At 44.2% G+C, this 17370-nt stretch overlaps 1 protein-coding gene across 1 annotated transcript; it reads left to right on the top strand.

The window, feature by feature from the left end:
* The first annotated feature begins 44 nt into the window (after positions 1 to 44).
* On the top strand, positions 45 to 14437 carry TMEM43 (transmembrane protein 43). Its single transcript, XM_082322413.1, has 13 exons — positions 45 to 173; positions 929 to 1078; positions 2739 to 2873; positions 3596 to 3690; positions 5617 to 5666; positions 7881 to 7950; positions 9791 to 9861; positions 10027 to 10148; positions 10760 to 10834; positions 10916 to 11017; positions 12527 to 12644; positions 13640 to 13875; positions 14299 to 14437. Exons 1-12 carry the CDS (start codon positions 162 to 164, stop codon positions 13840 to 13842), a joined length of 1203 nt encoding a protein of 400 aa, XP_082178539.1. The 5' UTR covers positions 45 to 161; the 3' UTR covers positions 13843 to 13875; positions 14299 to 14437.
* Positions 14438 to 17370: the final 2933 nt, after the last annotated feature.

Raw genomic sequence — 17370 nt, forward strand, 5'->3', positions numbered from 1 at the left:
GGCTTCGTGTCCCAGGCGGGAACTACGTGTCCCGGCATGCGTTGCGGGGAGCGGCTCGGAGGCGGGAGGGACGGCTGAGCCCTGAGGAGGAGGGCGCGGCTGTCGGTGCGTGGCTCTTGCGGCGGCTCCCGCGGCTTCTCCGGGGTGGTACAAGGCTCAAGATGTCGAGGAACGTAAGTGCTGCTCGGGCCGGTCACTGCCGTTACTCGGCGCTGCGTGGGGCGGTCCCCTGGGTCGGCCCGTTCCCGCTCCGGCCGCTCCCCGCTGAGGCGAGGGGCCCTGTGCAGCGCCTGGCGCAGCCGAGGGGCCGCGGTCACCTCCCGCCTGGCGCCTCGACGCGAGCAAAAGAGAAGCCTCGCCTCCTGTCTTGGCTATGTGTGCTAATCTGAAGTTATTTCTTGGTTATTCCCCGCAGCCATAAACCCCTGGGCTTTCATGCTTTGATGTGGCACTGGCTAGGACAGCAATAACAATTCTGTTTTAAGCTATCTCTGTTTGTTGCTCTAAATGCAACTATTTTAAAGTGTGGAGGCACTTACCACTGGTGAGGTAAAATGTAACTTGTTATTTATAGCTATGTTTCAGTTGGTCTGGAATTCAGGAGTATTACTCAATTTGTCATGGCCCGAATGCAGAATGTGGACACCAAATAGGGAACCTAGATACAGACTGAAGAAAGCTTGAAGGAACGTGTTGAAGCACTATAATAGCAATGTTTTTTTCCGTTAGGCTTGAGTTTTACTTATTGACTGTATTTCTGGTATCAAAAGTATGATGAGGCATTTAATAAGTGCGGGAAAGTTTTGGTCCAAGGCAAGAGGTGCTACTCTGTAGAGCAGCAGTATTAACAAAGCTAAAAGACTTCTCTTGAAACAGAATGCCTTCCCCTATCGCACAAATATTGCATTTTTTGGTTTATCTCCAACAGTTCTCTGATACAGGCAGCAGAAAAGAACATGTTAAAATCACAAGTGAGTCCAAACCAGGGTTCCTGGAGAGGCTCAGCGAGACTTCTGGAGGCATGTTGATGGGACTTGTGACATTTCTTCTGTCTTTCTACCTTCTTTTCACCAATGAAGTAAGTGAAGTACCATCAGTGCTTATACACAGCTTTAAAATGTCACAGCTGACGTGACATTCAACTAATTTTGCATTTATAGGCTTACTAAAATGATCATGTCAAAGCTTTATTACTTCATCCATGAGAAGAGGACGTTATGTCTGGAGAGTCTGGCGCTTATCCTTGAGATACAACAGAAGAGTAAAATCACTGGGCTGTAGACAGTCTGTAGAACTGAGTGTAGTAGAGACAGTGGCAGCGTGTGATGAGAGATAAGATCCAAAACCTGTGAGCTGGTGCAGAAACAGGCTGTAGTATTATCGAAAGAGGGTTATATGAGCCAGCCATGTTCCAGTCTTCTCTCTTTTCTTGGGATAATGTAAGGTCCTCATTTCTAGTGTTGTTATAATTGCATTAAAGGAATTCATACTCCATGTTGCAAAATTGAAGGTGTTGATTATTGTCAGTGTTATTTTATGTCTTGGTTTTAGATTGAAAAAATAATTTAAGCAAGCAGGGAATCCTAACACCCTACCATTGCAAACTTACATGCTTTTGGCAGTTTTGGAGTGGGAGAGCAGAATTCTGTGAATTTTCACCTAAGACTTCCTTTTGTACTTCCACAAGAGGAAAGAGAACTACTCCCAGTTTCCGTGACTTTGCAGGAAAGCACGCCATAACATGATGGTGTCATGGTTTAACCCCAGCTGGCAACTAAGCCCCACCCAGCCGCTCGCTCACTCCCCCCGCCGGTGGGATGGGGGAGAGAATTGGAAGGGTAAAAGTGATTAAACACGTGGGTTGAGATAAAGACAGCTTAATAGGCAAAGCAAAAGCTGCGTGCACAAGCAAAGCAAGACAAGGAATTCATTCGCTCCTTCCCACTGGCAGGCAGGTGCTCAGCCATCTCCAGGAAAGCAAGGCTCCATTGCATGTCGTGGTTACTTGGGAAGACAAACGCCATCACTCCGACCGTCCCCCTCTTCCTTCTCCTTCCCCCAGCTTTATACGCTGAGCAGACGCCGTACGGTGTGGGACATCCCTGTGGTCAGTTGGGGTCAGCTGTCCCAGCCATGTCCCCTTCCAGCTTCTTGTGCCCCCCCAGCCCCCTCGCTGGTGGGGTGGGGTGAGAGGCAGAAAAGGCCTTGGTTCTGTGTAAGCGCTGCTCAGCAGGAACGAAAACACCCCCGTGTTATCAACACTGTTTCCAGCACAAATCCAAACCATAGCCCTGTACTAGCTACTATGAAGAAAATTAACTCTATCCCGGCCAAAACCAGCACAGATGGTAAGGTAAGGAAAACTTCTGCCAAGTAGTCATATGGGTCTGTGGAAAAAGGACCATAATTGGCATTTTTGCAGTTATTTGTGAACAACGAACATGGTACGAGGTGAAGAGCAAGAACTTTGGACTCTTGTAGGAATAATCTATGTGTGTTTGAGGAGTTTAGTCAATGTTAATGGTCCTGCTGCATGGGTGAGAAATACCGCCCCAAACTGTGTCAGACACAGAGGAAGAGGGAGTGGAGAAGTACAAGTGTGTTTGGAGAATACGCCTTGAGACTGAGTATGTAAGCATTGCTTGTGGTCTTCAGATCACTTGTCTGCTAACCTTTTTCACAAAACACTGCTGTACCATTGATTCTCCACAACTTGATTTTGCTTTTCTTGATTGCAGGGACGAGCTTTAAGGACAGCCAAATCTCTTGATGAGGGACTTTCTCTTGTGATCCCTCTTGATAGCATCCACAGTGTGTCTCAGCAGAACGAAGGGAGATTGGTGCACTTAGCTGGCGCTCTGAGTACATCTAAGGTAAATTAAATAGTATCTTGAAGATATGAGTATTTCAAGCTTGGAGAGAAGGAAAAGTCTTAAAATTAAAATTATGTTTGATATCCAGGGAGAAGACATGTAGCTTCTCTCCTCCCCTGCAAGCATTTCCAGATACCACCCAAACTTTGGTTCTTGGCCCAGAATCGGGGAGATGCTGTACAGCCTCGGTCTCCCTGCTCCCCGGCAGCATGCTACCTCTAGCTGTGTTTACCCTCCCACTGCCTTTGGTGGATAATTTCAATTCCCCTTTGCACAGGGAACCTGTTGTGTATTCCTGGTGTTGTAAAGTCTTCAGGCTCTTGCAGTACAGAGGCTCTGCAAGTTCTGACTTTGCAGGAGCGATGACATTTGCTGTGCTCACTGCACTGCAGAAGGTAACACAGCACAGTAGCTTCCAGCAAAATAAAATCTTCCTCTGGTTTCAACAGTTGAGCCCACATACCATTAGTCAGCATTTCTGGTTTTATTCTTCACTATGGCAATAATTTTTGATAATGATTCTTTAGGTCAGATTTATCAGTGATATAAAGAGATGCTCCTTTTTGTCTATCATAACATTTATTCTATATTCAACTGTGTGTGACATAGTACTAACTATGTACAGTGAGGTGTGTAAATAGGTTTGATAATAAAAGTACAGTGTTTGAGTTTGTGAGGTATAGCATTTATACTGACTTTTATTTTCTTTAATTTTTAAATAGCCTTTGTCTGATCCCAGCTATGGGCTCTCCATCCAGGCTGTCAAACTTAAGCGTAACGTGGAAATGTACCAATGGGTAGAATACGAAGATTCCACGTAAGTGAGAGAGATCTTTAAAAGTTGTTTATACAGCTCTGGTATTAACAGGATCCCATCATGTTTTTTTTTCTCTCTCCCCACCCCTCAAAATAAACCCCCAACAAGTCAACAAGTCTTTATGGCAGGAGAATTGTAGAGCTCTTGGGTTTTTTTAGAGAGTCACTGTAATTTCCTTGGAGATGTCAGGTCTTGTAGATGGTCAATGCTGCAGAATTTGCATTTGATAAAATTTGGGTAACATGCAAGGCCTTTTATCGAATGTTTTCACTTCCTGATTTTGTGTAACTTCATATGGGGTTTCTTGGCCTCCATGCTGCAGTTGTGGTTTTTTTGTTTTCGTTATTGTTGTCTGATGCTGGGCCACCTCAGAGGCCGTTGATCTATAATCTGTTATATGCGTTGTTAACAGAATTCAAAGGTTTTTACCAATTTATGAAAAAGAATAAAAAAAGAAAACGCTCATGTTTTTCCCAAAGACTCAGTTGATTTCTATCCTTTCTAATGTTCCTAAAGCTTCTTTTATTTCTTGATGTACTTTCTGCCCATCAGGATTTCTGTAACTCCACCCCCATAATACTCTCTGCCTGCTAGTTGATTAGCAGAATCAAAACCATTGTCCCAAAATACTTGGTCCTGAATTTTTTCAAATAAAACTTTATAATCCTCTTTTTCCCTACATCTGCTATGCCTTTTGTGCTGCCGTTCTCTAAAACTTGATCATGGACCCTCAAGCCAATTTTTTTCCCCTGTCCTCAAAAAGCAAATACAAAAAGATACAACGTCATTGTATTTTCCCTTGGCTTTCTTCCTTTCTTCCACAATGACAATGATTTACTTTTTGGTTTTTGGTTTTTTGGTTTTTGGGGTTTTTTTTGTATTTTTTATTTTTTAATTTCCCAAAGGGGTCTTAACTTTTGTTAGAAAAGTAAGTGAACCCAACAATTTCAATTATGGATTCAAGAATAAACTCTGATAAACCCATTGACCCCAAAACTACCTGGTTGATACCTACAGCCTAACATACACTAGAATATTTCAAAGCAATTAAAAAACCTTATTGTATCCAATTGAATCTAAAGTCGGGTTCTTTTCTCAGACTTGTGGACACTTAAGACTTTTTGGCCCGTGACTATGAGGGAAATTCTTAATTTCTTTGGTACTTCATACATGTGCAAATTGAAGTACTTACTTAAACAAAGACATGATTTCTCAATTTCTCAAGACTCTGCTACCCCTTATCCTTAATAATCAAAAGCCAGCATTAATTTCTAGCTGTGAAAGTAAACAGCAAATGTTAGTTGCTTGGGAGATACTCAGATTAGTTTATAATAGGCAATATTGCAGTCTAAGTACCTTTTCAAGGGGATTTACAAAACTGTAATGAGAAGTTAGCTACTCTGCTAACAGTTGCAAGCAGAAGGGGAAAAACATTTCTGTTATTAATAATAATTCCACTGACAGTAGTATAAAAGTTATTAGCTATTATGTAGGTCTGACTCCACAGAACTCGTGCCAAATCTCTTTTGTGTCATACAAAAAAAAATGTCAGAGGTTGTGAAGGTGTGAAAAATAACTTCTCAGTTTTAACATGGTTATCGTGCAGCATCTGTAAAAGATGTATTGATTTAGGTCAGCTGGTCTCACTGTCCTTAATACTGGTTGTTCCACTTTGATCTAGTCAATTCCTTGTTGGCAACATGGGAATAAAAGTGTTGTGGCTGTTTAGCATTTGTGTGTAGTTTTCTCCTTGTACAGAGAATCTGTGTCTTCAGAATAGGTAGTTCAGAGACAAGTTAGTTTACTTGTAAAGATACGTTTGTGTTGCCAGTGAGCTGTCTGTGCATTTCATTTGTAAAGTGTATTCTGCCCTGAGCAGGGGTGTGTGCACTGTTTTTGTTCTCATCCCACCCCTTTTCTCTGCAGGGAGTATGAAGAGAATGGTGAGATTAAGAAAGAGACAAAATACTCATACAGTAAGTTGATCAACTTTTCTTTTATGCATGTAAGGTGTCTGTTTTGATTTTTGTTGTAAACGCTGTATTTTCTTATTGGGAAAGAAAGGAAAGGAATAAATAAAGAAGAAATAAATAAAAATTCCATTTCCTAAACAAATGGCAGGACCTCCTTTTCTTGAGGTAACGGAGGTGAAAGGAGGTGTGCTGTTAGCAAGCAACTACTACAGAAAGTCTTGTCTTGGAACTCCTAGAGGTTCAGAGCAGCATCCAGCGATAGGATGCTCCGCAGATAGGACCCATAAGGTCCTCAGCGACAGGAGATGGGCAGAGATGGGAGTGTGTTCAAAGCTATGCCTGAGGTGACTCTTCAGAAGTGGAGTAATTGGGCATGTGTTGGGCGTGAGCAGAAAAAAATAGACAGGGGAGAACAGTGTAGCTCCAGCCTGTTGAGAGTCTGTTTCGGTGTTGATACAAGCTAATGAAAACCATCAGCACCTTCTGATGTGCACTGTGGCTTTTGCCTAATGCTTTTTTGGCAGGAGCAGAACTGAGAGCATTATTCTCATCCACCCAGCGGCAGAAAAATACTCTGAGTCATCATATATCTGGAGATTGGTCTCTGTGCTTCATTTATCTCTGAGTAGAGCAGATGGATGTGTAACGTGGGCGGGCAGCAGTTTCTGGGTGTGATAAAAATACCCCAGCTCAGTGAAGCATGGGACCCTGCAGCATGGAGATACATAAGGAGCAAAGCTAGTGGTTGTGAGCTGTGAAAAACAGCCTTACGGTGGCAGGGAACAAAACGAAATGCCATTTAAAAAAAACAGCTGCCCTCTCAAGATGGATGGATTCTGTCCGGTAAAAGTCTGTATATTACTAGGTGTGGTGGGTTAGCTTTGGCTGGCAGCCAGGGGCCCACCCAGCCCCTTGCTTCCTCGCCCCCTCAGCAGGACTGGGGAAGAGATTGGGAAGAAAAGGAATGAGAGCGCTTGTGGCTTGAAATAAAGATAGGGAGATCGCTTACCAGTTTTACCATCGTGGGCAAAACAGACTCAACTTGGGGAAAACTAACTTATTGTCAATTAAAAGAAATATTTAATTACTGATTCAGGTGTTGGGTAAACACATTTGCTCTCACCCTTTCCCAGGCTCAGCTTCACTCCAGACTCCTCTCCCCTTGCCCCCCGCCCTTGTTTTTGCCACAGATTACACTCACTCCCTTTAGTGAAGCAGTGAGCGGTGCAGGGGGTGGGGGTAGGTTTACAGTCAGTACGGAGTGGTTTCTCTCTGCCACTCTTCCCTTCTTACACTTTTCCCATGCTCCAGCATGGACTCTCCCCATGCTGCAGAGAATATCTGCTCTGCTGTGGAGCACCTCCTCCTCTGACTTTGGTGTTCCTTCTGTTGTTTCTCACTCCTTTTTCTTCCCTCCCTTCCCCATTTGGTGTTTTCTGCGCTTTCTTAAAAATGTTTTCACAGAAGTGCCCTGAACTTCACTGATGGGCTCAGCTGTGGCCTGCAGTGGGTTTGATGTGGAGCCAGCTGTGTCCAACACAGGGCAGCCCCTGACCTCTTCCCGCAGATGTCACCCCGGCAGCGCCCCTCTTCCAAAATCTTGCTACGTACCCAATACACCAGAATATCCCTTACAATGATCCCTACTCCACTGTTTAACCAAACTCCCTTTCCTTCCTCTCTACTCCTTCGTGGAAGTAGAGCAAGCTATATTTAATATGGAAACTGCTCAAAAAAGGGACTCTAGTTTTGTAGGAGTTATAAGAAACCTACTGGAATCTGTTCTGGGGATGTGGGAAGGCTGCTGTGGTCAGCATTATGCATTTTTGACAGTGGCACATACAGGTACCATCTCTATCTGTTGCTTGACTGCAACAAAATTTGCAAATTCCAGCGGAGCTCACAGCCTTTCCTCACAAAACCAGATTATTCCCAAAGAGTGGAGCCAGGAATCAAACCCAACTGCAAAGCTCCCACTGAGTGAAGTTGAGTTACAATTTTATCGCTAAAATCCTTTTTTTCTAAATGCTGGCATTCCTTGTTAATACGCTAGGAAGATGGATTTAAGTATCAGTACAATCACATACATACTTTGATGTAAACATTATTCCTGCAAGTGTAACTTAGAACTGATTCATTGAAAGGTATCTTCAATAACTGAGATCTGAGTGGCAATTTTTCCTGTTTTCTCCTCAACCTGCACCTCATTTTCTTTAGATACCGAATGGAAATCGGAAGTTGTGAACAGCAGAAACTTTGATCGAGAAATTGGACACAAAAACCCAAGGTAATTTGCCACCTAGCACAGTCCCTCTAGGTTCTGTCACTGTATCTGCTCAAAGATGAAAGCTAAATGACCGATCTTCATGACACAGTGAAGCATATGGAAGCTGTTGGTCTTTTGGTAGTTGGGAGAACTAAGGCATAGAGAGTTTAGAGAGCAGTTCAAAGCTGCCTGGTGGAACCAGAATTAAGCTATCCGTTAGTAATGGCTGGACATCAGGCTGTTATATTACCTCTGGACCATGTGGTCTCCATGTAGGAGAACTTGAATGGGTTCCTTTCTGACTTTTCTTGTCTGTTAGTGCAGGCTATTACTAATTTTTTCTTCTATTACAAGTACAGGGTTAGAATACCAGGCATCCCATGAGCTTGTCGTGCCACTTGCATGCTGCTTTTTCTAAAAGCATGAGGCATGAGCTAAGTGCATGAGCTCAGAGGCTTATTTGTGGCAGTCGCCCATATATAATTTGTTTCATGTATCTCTCATCTGCAACATTTTAGTTACACTACAATGTGCCTTTTTTAATGCTAAGTTTTAGCTTGCTTGTCATTCTCACAGCACCTGTTGGTTCCTTAGGATGCAGGATGCCATCTGGCAAAAAACCATCGTGTGTGAGTGAAAAATACAGCTGGAGAGATAGCAGGGCCAGGATTTCAACAAAACCTCGAACTTCGCAAAATCTCCAGAACTTTGTTTTGGTTCTGTGGGCTCATCCAAATACACTGTCCTTTATTTGGAAGTACTACTTCAGGAGGGAAAGCGAAGGTCTATGTGTTTTTGATTATAAGTCCCAACTAGGAGACTTGTATAGACGAGAGATAATGGGAAAACAGGATGCACAGGTGACACGCCTGCTTTGTCTCTCTTCCCCATGCACACTTTTTTGTTAATGAAAATACTCCAGGCATTCTCCGGGAAATGCAAATCTCCAATGGAGAGTAGGAAACATTTGTGATTTAGTGTTATTGCAGTACATGATTTTAAAAGTGCTGCAGCTAAGAACATTTAATCTGGGTGTATTGGTACAAACCAAGGAGACTGAGCATAACTATGGTGGATCCTTGCGTGAGACAGCATGGTGTCTGCAGACACACTGAACTTTAGAGTTCATGCCTAGCATTAATGAGGCTCTATTTTAAGTGTGTACTACATGTCTTCTTCCTTCTGTCCATCCATCTTATCTTTTTATGCAACTCAGACATTTGTGAAAATAAAACCTGTTGTTTACTGCCAAGAGATTCTAGTAGTACTACTTAGGAGAATGAAGTCGAGTCTGTAAGTAAAGGATTCCTGAGTTTGGAATTTAATTAACTTGGCCATGATGTAGAAGTACCTTTATACGGACAAGGTTTATGATCTAGGTTTCTTAATTTAGCGGGTAAGATCTAGCAGTTGACAGCAGAAGCTAAATAAATTCAGGCTAGAAATAAAGTGCATTTATAAGTGTAGTTAAATGTTGCAGGAATTTCTCTAAGAATGTGATTAATTCATTGTCCCTCAAAGCCTCTCTATCCCCCTGAACAGCTTCCTAAGAGCTGAGCTCCATTTCAGCCCATTGTAGGTTCAGTACAGAAAAAACTAGTGAAATCCTATAGTGTGTATGGAAGGTCAGGCCAGGGGATGAGGCAGTCGTATCTTGTCATAACTTATTTTAATGGCTGCAACACTGTGAAGTCTGGGCGCAGTTTCTTGATGGATTTGTTCTCACATCACGACAGCCATTTAGCTCTGAGTTTCTCCGGAGGTCTGACATAGTACCTTTTATGTGCTGTATATTACATACTGCAAATCAAGAGTTTGACCTTAATTCTGGGACTAATCGGGGACTCTCTCTGTTCCTCAGTGCCATGGCTGTGGAGTCTTTCACTGCTGTTTCTCCGAACGTCCAGGTTGGCAGCTTTGTTCTTTCCACGGGTAAGGATTGCTTTGTACTGGCTTTGTGTCTGCTGTTGCGACAGCAGCGGACTTTGGTTCTTTCCACAGTGGCAGTCATTTCAAGTGATAATTGGGAAGCCACCCAGCAAATTGGCTGTTCCAAGTTAGACACCGGCCCTGAGCTTGTTTCTTTATTCTGCTTAGGCCTTGTGGATAAAATTGATGACTTCAAGCAGTTGAGCTTGTCACACCTCGAGGATCCACATGCTGATGTTACCCGAGGAGGAGATTACTTTTACCACAGCGAGAACCCCAGGCGTCCAGAAGTAAGATGAGAAAGATAAACCAAAGCAGCGATTACTAGTTTGTGAAAAAGAAGGCTGGGGTGTGTCCCGTTTCTATTTAAATATGTAGAAATTGGAGTGCAGGCCATCGCATAGGATGACACTCTTAGTACAGTCCTTCAGCAGGAGTGCTTCTCCTGCAGGAAGCTTCTGATGCTGCTTCGTCTTCTGTTTTCTTGAGTCTGCCATGCTTTTACATGGAAAGACACGGGATGGTGCTGGGAGGCAGGTTCTACCTCTGCCTTGCTGTGCTCAAGGCAGTACAATGAAATACCTTGTTGTCAGCTTGTGCTGCCTGCCCTCCTCTGCCAAAAGATGAAGTGACAAGGGATGAACATAGGATCTCAGTGGGGTTAATGTGCCCCTGCAACTAAATCAGAGGGGGTATTGCAAACCCGCGTTTGAGCTATCCTGTTTTGGCCATCAACTAGGCACGAAAAATGTTGGATATCATTCTGGGTATCCTCTGGCTCGACATAAACGTTCAGAAAAAGTGTTGATATATAAAGGGTCTTCCCACGCAGAGTTGTCTTTCCTGTGATTCTCCTTTCTAAAGAAATCTTTCTTGACTTCCAATATTCTCTTCTTTGTAGGTAGGAGACCTTCGTGTCTCGTTCTTCTACGCAGGTCTGAGTGGAGATGACCCCCACCTGGGCTCTGCTGATAAGGTGAGTCTTCAGCTGTTTCTGTATTTCGCAAACTCTGTTCCCAACTCCGTAACCAGTAAATATTTTTCCCTTTCTTCCAAGGTGACTGTGATTGCTCGCCAGCGAGGCAATCAGCTGGTTCCATATCATACCAAGTCTGGAGATGTCCTGCAGATTCTGTACCCTGGGGAACTCTCTGTGGAGGTGAGATACCACACTAGTGAAGGGTTAAAATTGGAGATGGTGGTGCAGAAGCAGCAGGGGAGAAAGCTCTCATTCTCCTTCAGACCTGCTCTAGGGGAGGAGATGCTCGATGTAAACATTGCCTTTTCTCTCTCCTTTTTCTGGCACAATGCGTTATAGCCTGCGTTTGCCTTCTGGGTTTCTGCACGTTCTTTGTATTGCAGCAAAATGCCTTGCTTCACCCACTAGCAGTACGTAATTTGGTTATCGTTATTCCTGATTTTTTTTTTTTTTTAATTTTAGAAAGGAACTGTGGCTAAAGTAGCTATATATTTATTTGTTTTAAATCCCCTTGTGTTGCTGCTGAACATCCTTTGCTTTAAAGGCTCTTTCTGTGCCTTCTCATTTTGCTTTTATTTGCTCTTTGGTAGTTTCCCACTTACACCTGCAAGCACATGCTTTTGAAAAGGTCGTATGTAAAAATAGTGTAAATCAGGCTTTAATTAAACAAACCGTAGGAGCTATCCTCTCTTCAGCTTCTAATAATGGGAGTTTAGGCTTGTTCGAAATGTTTATTGCCATTCTGGCTGAGAAAGAACCTTCAGGCAGAGCATTATGCTCCAATAAATCCTGCATGCTCCAGCAATTCGGTGATTCATTTACCCCTTTTAGTAGGTTTGTTTCCATTAATGGTTGTTTCATGCCCTGCTGCAAAAATCCCAGATGTCACAAATTTCCAGGAGCTCCCAAAAGCAGTTAAAAAGGCTTTTGTTGTGAGCTGAAAGAGAGTAGCAGTAGAATCAGCTCTCTGCTGTGAGCTCTGAGTCTTCGTTAGATGGAATTTTAGTTCATTGGAAATTAACTCACTACAAGTGAATAATTTTAGAGTACTTGCACGTACAAGTAGTCAATCCGTCACACACGTCTTTTCCCATTAAGTGCTTTATTACATCTTGGCCATCTTCCTGTGTACCTTTTATGGAGCCAGAGGGGCACACAACCCGTTTTGAAAAAATCTTACTCTGAATTCTTGCAAATAGATGCTCTGCTTTGCCCGATACAACGCACACGTACCTTTTATCTTTTCTTCCCTGCACACTCCTTGCTTTCTTTCATATCCCGTTCCTTCCCATCAGTGGATATTGTTGCCTTTTCTCTCTTCCTCCAAACAGTGAAGTCGGATCGTTCCTCCTTATTACATTTACTTATTTTCCACAGTAATGTTGAATGTATCCATTTGCAGCAAACCCCTGTGCTTTCTGCCTGTGGTTGTAGTGTGTCGAACGGTGCTCGTTTAGCTGACTTAATTTAGAAAAATGCTGGTTTCCCTTGTGCTGCACTTCGCATCTATTGTAGTGTGCAGCAATACCGCGCAAAAAGACCCTGCAGAATGAGCTGTGATACATCTTCTACGAGAGAATTTGTACTCCGACAACGCTGTCGGCTCCGATTTGCTCATAATACACTGGAATCAAGAGGATCTCGAAAGAAATGGAGAAACAGGCTGCATGTAATGGTGTTTGCTTTCAGGAGGTGTTTCAGAAAGAGCATGAGAGTAACACCATGATGACCTGGGCCCTCCGTGCAGCAGGCTGGCTGGCAATGTTCGTAGGCATCAGCCTCATGACCCAAATCTTTTACACTTTGGGTAAGTTTTTTACGGAAAGGTAAAATGATTTAGAAATAGGATCATAATCCCCAGAGAGGCCCTCTCCTGCTCACGTACGCAATTAATGAATTTGGAGGTCAGGAGGAATCTGCTTTGAACTCAGACTGGATTTGATCAGAAAGTCGCTGTAGGCAATTGCAGGTAAACAGGATCCCAGAACCAGCTGGTTGCTTTGTGAACATTAAAAAACAAAAAAAATGCCAGTATCTATTGTGAGTTCCAGAAGATCCCAGCCCAGTGCTTACCAAAATCAGAAGCCGAAGCCCACACTGGGCTTGTTCTTTCAAGTCTAACTCAGGTGCTGCAATCCAGTTATTTTCTATACCCGTACACAAGTGGTCCCCCCAACAAGTTGTAATTAGTAGTTGTATAGTAGCCTGTCTTTGTGTCTGGTTAGTCTACACTGCTGTGAACACACAGCAAAAAAGGTTTTCGTTTATCCTCTTAGCGTAGAAAAATGCTGGAATAAAAACTTAGAGAAAAGCAGGACGGTGCCTCCAAGTTGTATAAACTCCAAACATCAAAGCTATCATTTGCTTTGTAGGGATGCGCTCACTTTTTTTTTTTTTCCCCTTATTTACTTAGCCATATACATGCTACTGCAAGATTTATTGTTGCCAGAAATTAATTTTTGTGCTAGCATATTGTATCAGTGGCCCTAGGCTTGTTCCATAGCTGCAAGGCTATCAGTCTCCTCTGCCTCTCGAGCCTCGGACAAGACTTCAGCCTTAATTTTGGATTACTTTTTGTCTGAAGAGATGAGGATACCATTGCCTCAGATGTTTAGCTGTTGCTTAATTATCACATGCCTTGAGGATACTGTGCTGAAATGCCTCACCCAGTGCTCTTGATAAATAATTTGAGTCTGTCTTGTGATTGCAATAGTTAGTGTGCAAATCCTAGGCGTGAATAAGACTTCCTTTTAAACTATCGTCTTGTCAACTGCTTTATCCCTTGTTTAATTCTTTCTGCAGTGGACTGGTTTCCCGTTGTGAGAGATCTGGTTAACATTGGATTAAAAGCCTTTGCCTTCTGCGTCGCCAGTTCGCTGACGCTCCTGACCATCTCCGTTGGCTGGCTCTTCTACCGCCCTCTCTGGGCTTTGCTGATCGGGTTGCTCTCCGTCATTCCGATTGTGGTTGCCAAATCTCGCGTTCCACCAAAGAAGCAGCAGTGAGGAGGCGGCGGGCGGCTTTTGCGCTGAATCCTGGTTAGAAACTTTTCAAGTGACTTTCCGTCCCAGTCACTGCCGCGTGCTTACAGCGTATCGCAGCTCAGCAGCGTGCGCCGGGAGCTGGGAGGGGGGCTTGAATGTGGCTGTTGATACACGTTCTCCATGAAAAATCTGACTATAGGCTGCTGCTTGTAGGAAGTCAATGACCTTGGCTTTGGGGAAAAAAAGCATTTTGGAGTGTCTGTATTGATTGTAAGTCAGTGAACACGCAGATTTGTGCCTCTTACCACGTACTAATTCCCCTGATTGGCGAACTGGCAAGTCCTCGCTGGCAGGCGGGGCGCCTGGTGCATTATGGAGCAGGCACCACCTTTATCCCACGGACCGCCATAGGTGTCCGTAGGAAATACGCACGCGTACCTGTCCCTGACAAACCCTCCCTCTGCTGCCTCTTCTTAGGTGCGCAGTCACGTACGCTTCTTCGGCTGACGCATTTGGAGGTGTGTGCGTTCGAAGGAAAACCACAGCTTAATCGCATTTCACACAATCCTTACGTAAAATGGATGCTTTTGGACTGAGGATTTTCGAAGGAACTTGAAATAACGAGCGGCCAGGTTAGCAGCGCTCTGAGGTAGGGCGGATCTGTCAGAAAGCCTTGATTTCCCCCAACTTTTTAGAAGTCTCTGGAGTTGTTCTTGGTTAAGCATCGAAACTGGTAGCGCGGACTCTACCATTGCCTAACTATTTCAAAAATTTAACTTTGAATTGCACTTATTTAAGGGTATACTCGGAGGTCGCTAACCTTTCCAAATCAGACCTGCTGCCTTGAAACAAAATTAACTTTCATAATTGAATGTATATTCTTTAAAATATTTTGGGTTTTTTTGCTGTGTGTACTGTTTCTCTCTTGAATTTCACTCAGTAAGGACAATGAACATACTCCGTGAAATTAAATAACGAAAGCATTTTTGCCTGATTAGATTTCATAGACTTTAGTAGCCTGAATCTTGAGCTTTATATCGTGTTAGAGGAACGCCTTCTTGTAGTGTTGCGATGGCTCACGTTTACGTATTTCTGCTGTAACCAGTACTTGAGATCAGTGAGTGCCTTGTACTGTTTTTAAGTCTCTCTCCACCTAGCTAGCGTCTGCCTTCCAGACGTGCCCTCCCTACACCACAGTGGGGTTTTTCTGTAAGTATACACATTTCAGTACAAAAATAATGTCGTCATTTATGAAATCCAGTTCTGACCGTCAGGAGCAATGTGTTCCCCGTGTCAAAGGAGCTTAACTTGACATACATAGGAGCAAATGTTTGCTGCAAAGGGTACTGAAATAGAGATCGGAGTTACAAATGTTTTGAGAAGCAGGAATTACTTCATTAGCCTTTAATTCTTTTCGTTCTTCTGGTATTTGAATGTTGTCGCTCCAGTCTCGTGCTCGGTTCCTCTGGTAACAGCAGCGGGAGTGAGTGAAAGGCGATGGGAAGCGCGAGTGGTCTCGTGCACGCGGCTGGCGTGCGTTAGCGGTACCGCGCGGTCCTGCTGCTGCTCGCCAACACCAGCTTTTGCGCCGTCCATGAAGAATTGCGCTCCCCTGGGGAGAAAAACAAGCGTTGGACGCTGTTTTACCAGCGGTGCAGGAAACTAACCAGCGTTACCGTGTGAGATGAAGATACCATTTTCTACAAGGAGTGCTTAGCTTTTGTATATTTAATAAAATACAGTTTTCAGAAGGTTGGTCTGTAGGCGTCTCTTTTATTACATTTAAGTATTGCACGTTTCACGTCCAGGAATAGTGTCCAGGTCCCCGGAGGATTAGCTTGTAGCTTCCACGTGAACGAGTTCTCTGTTGCTGGTTGAGATAAATGTGCGGTTGGGTTTTGGTTAGCCTGCAAGCATTTCCCCGTTTTGGGAAGCAAGTTCCTACCACCAGCACAGCTCCCTCTGGCCTACGTCCTGCTGTGTGACGGAAGGCTGAGCCCAGGGTTTTACTCCCCATTACTGACTAAATAATAGCACCTTCCTTGCCTCCGTAAGATTATTTGAAAAATATCGTGGTTCAACCAGGCTGCATACAGCCTCTTGTGTTTTTAAAGAGAGCGGGGATTTGCCTGTGCGTTCAACAGCTTAAAACACTTCTGTCTCACCTACAGGAACGATGCAAAATAAAGACAGACTCCTCTCACAGACAAGAGCTTCATGTTTCCCAGGCCGGGCGTGCCGGTGGAGCCGAGGCTCGCTTTCATGGCACGTACACAAACATCGTTCCTATAGAAACAACCGAAGCAGTGTTTCTCTTGTCCTTACCGAAATCTGGCCGAACACGTACCTGATCCGTCAGTCAGCTCCCCGTTCCGCTTTGCTCTCCCGTAAAGCGTACTTACTCCTCCGCCTTTGGCACGCCAAGGTTAGGAGCGCCGCCTGCCCCGGTGGCCGAGGGGGACCCCGCCAGCTGACGATGGTGCCGTCTCCTTCCCTGCTGGCAGGGAGCAGTCACCGCACCCCCAGCTCCGCGTGTCTGGGCGGAGCGTCCCAAGGTGGGAAGCGCGGAGTCGCTTTGGTCCGGCTGGTACCAGCTCCCGTTTTAAGCAGATGAAAAAAATTACCAATCCCAGCAGGAGCTGGAGGCAGGCCCTCGCGTTCCAAGTACTCGTCTCGGGGTGCGTCCCGTGGATCCGCACGGCAACTAACACAGAAGGAACGACGGCCGCTGCGCCCTCCGCAGTTGTACCAGTTCGTGCAAGATTTGGAATTTCTTTTTTTAATTTTTTTCTACTCCGCAAGCCTCCCGCTTAGGGTGGTCTCTATTTATTTAGAATTTGGTAGCAAAAACTCAGAACGAAGAGCCCTAACGTGAAGCGATTTGCAGGCAGGCAGCCCTGCCGTATCCCGGGCCCTGCTCTGTGGCTTTGGAAACGCTACGGTGCGTCCTTATCCTTGCGTGAGTCCTGCCAGGGAAACGGAGCTCCTCACAGAAGAATGAGCTGCCCGGAGGGGAGGTGGAACGGACAACGTACTCTTTTGCCATACTTTATTTGGTTCTACAAATACAGTAAAAAAATAGAGCTTTTTCTGAACATAATTAAATGTAAGCCTTTTTCTTGCATTTCAACCTTTCCTCTGTGACCACGTCCACTAACGACCGGACTGTATTCCCCTCTAGTTTGCAAGAGACAGTGTCAGTGTAATTTAATTATAAAAATACTGCAAAAGACAGATCAGCGTTTCTACTACAAAACTGCAGGAAAAGCTCGTGCAGATTTAACATTCCTCTCTGAACAGGTTTTAAACGCTCGGGTGCTGGATACCATTTACAAGAGCTCTCTGCTTTCAGTGCATTTCGTTTCTGACCGTGACGCTCAGCCAGTTTTACACATTTTGCTCCAGAACATATCCACGTGGTCTTGATAAAACAAAAGTGGAACAAATATGCATATATTCAAATTACTTAAGAAGACATAATTAACCTTAAGTTTGAAATGAGGACAGGGCTTGTCCCTTCTAATGCACAAGATTTCTGGAAGTAAAAGA

This window comes from Platalea leucorodia (assembly GCF_965183815.1).
Source record: "Platalea leucorodia genome assembly, chromosome: 9".
NCBI classification, from domain to species: Eukaryota; Metazoa; Chordata; class Aves; order Pelecaniformes; family Threskiornithidae; genus Platalea; species Platalea leucorodia.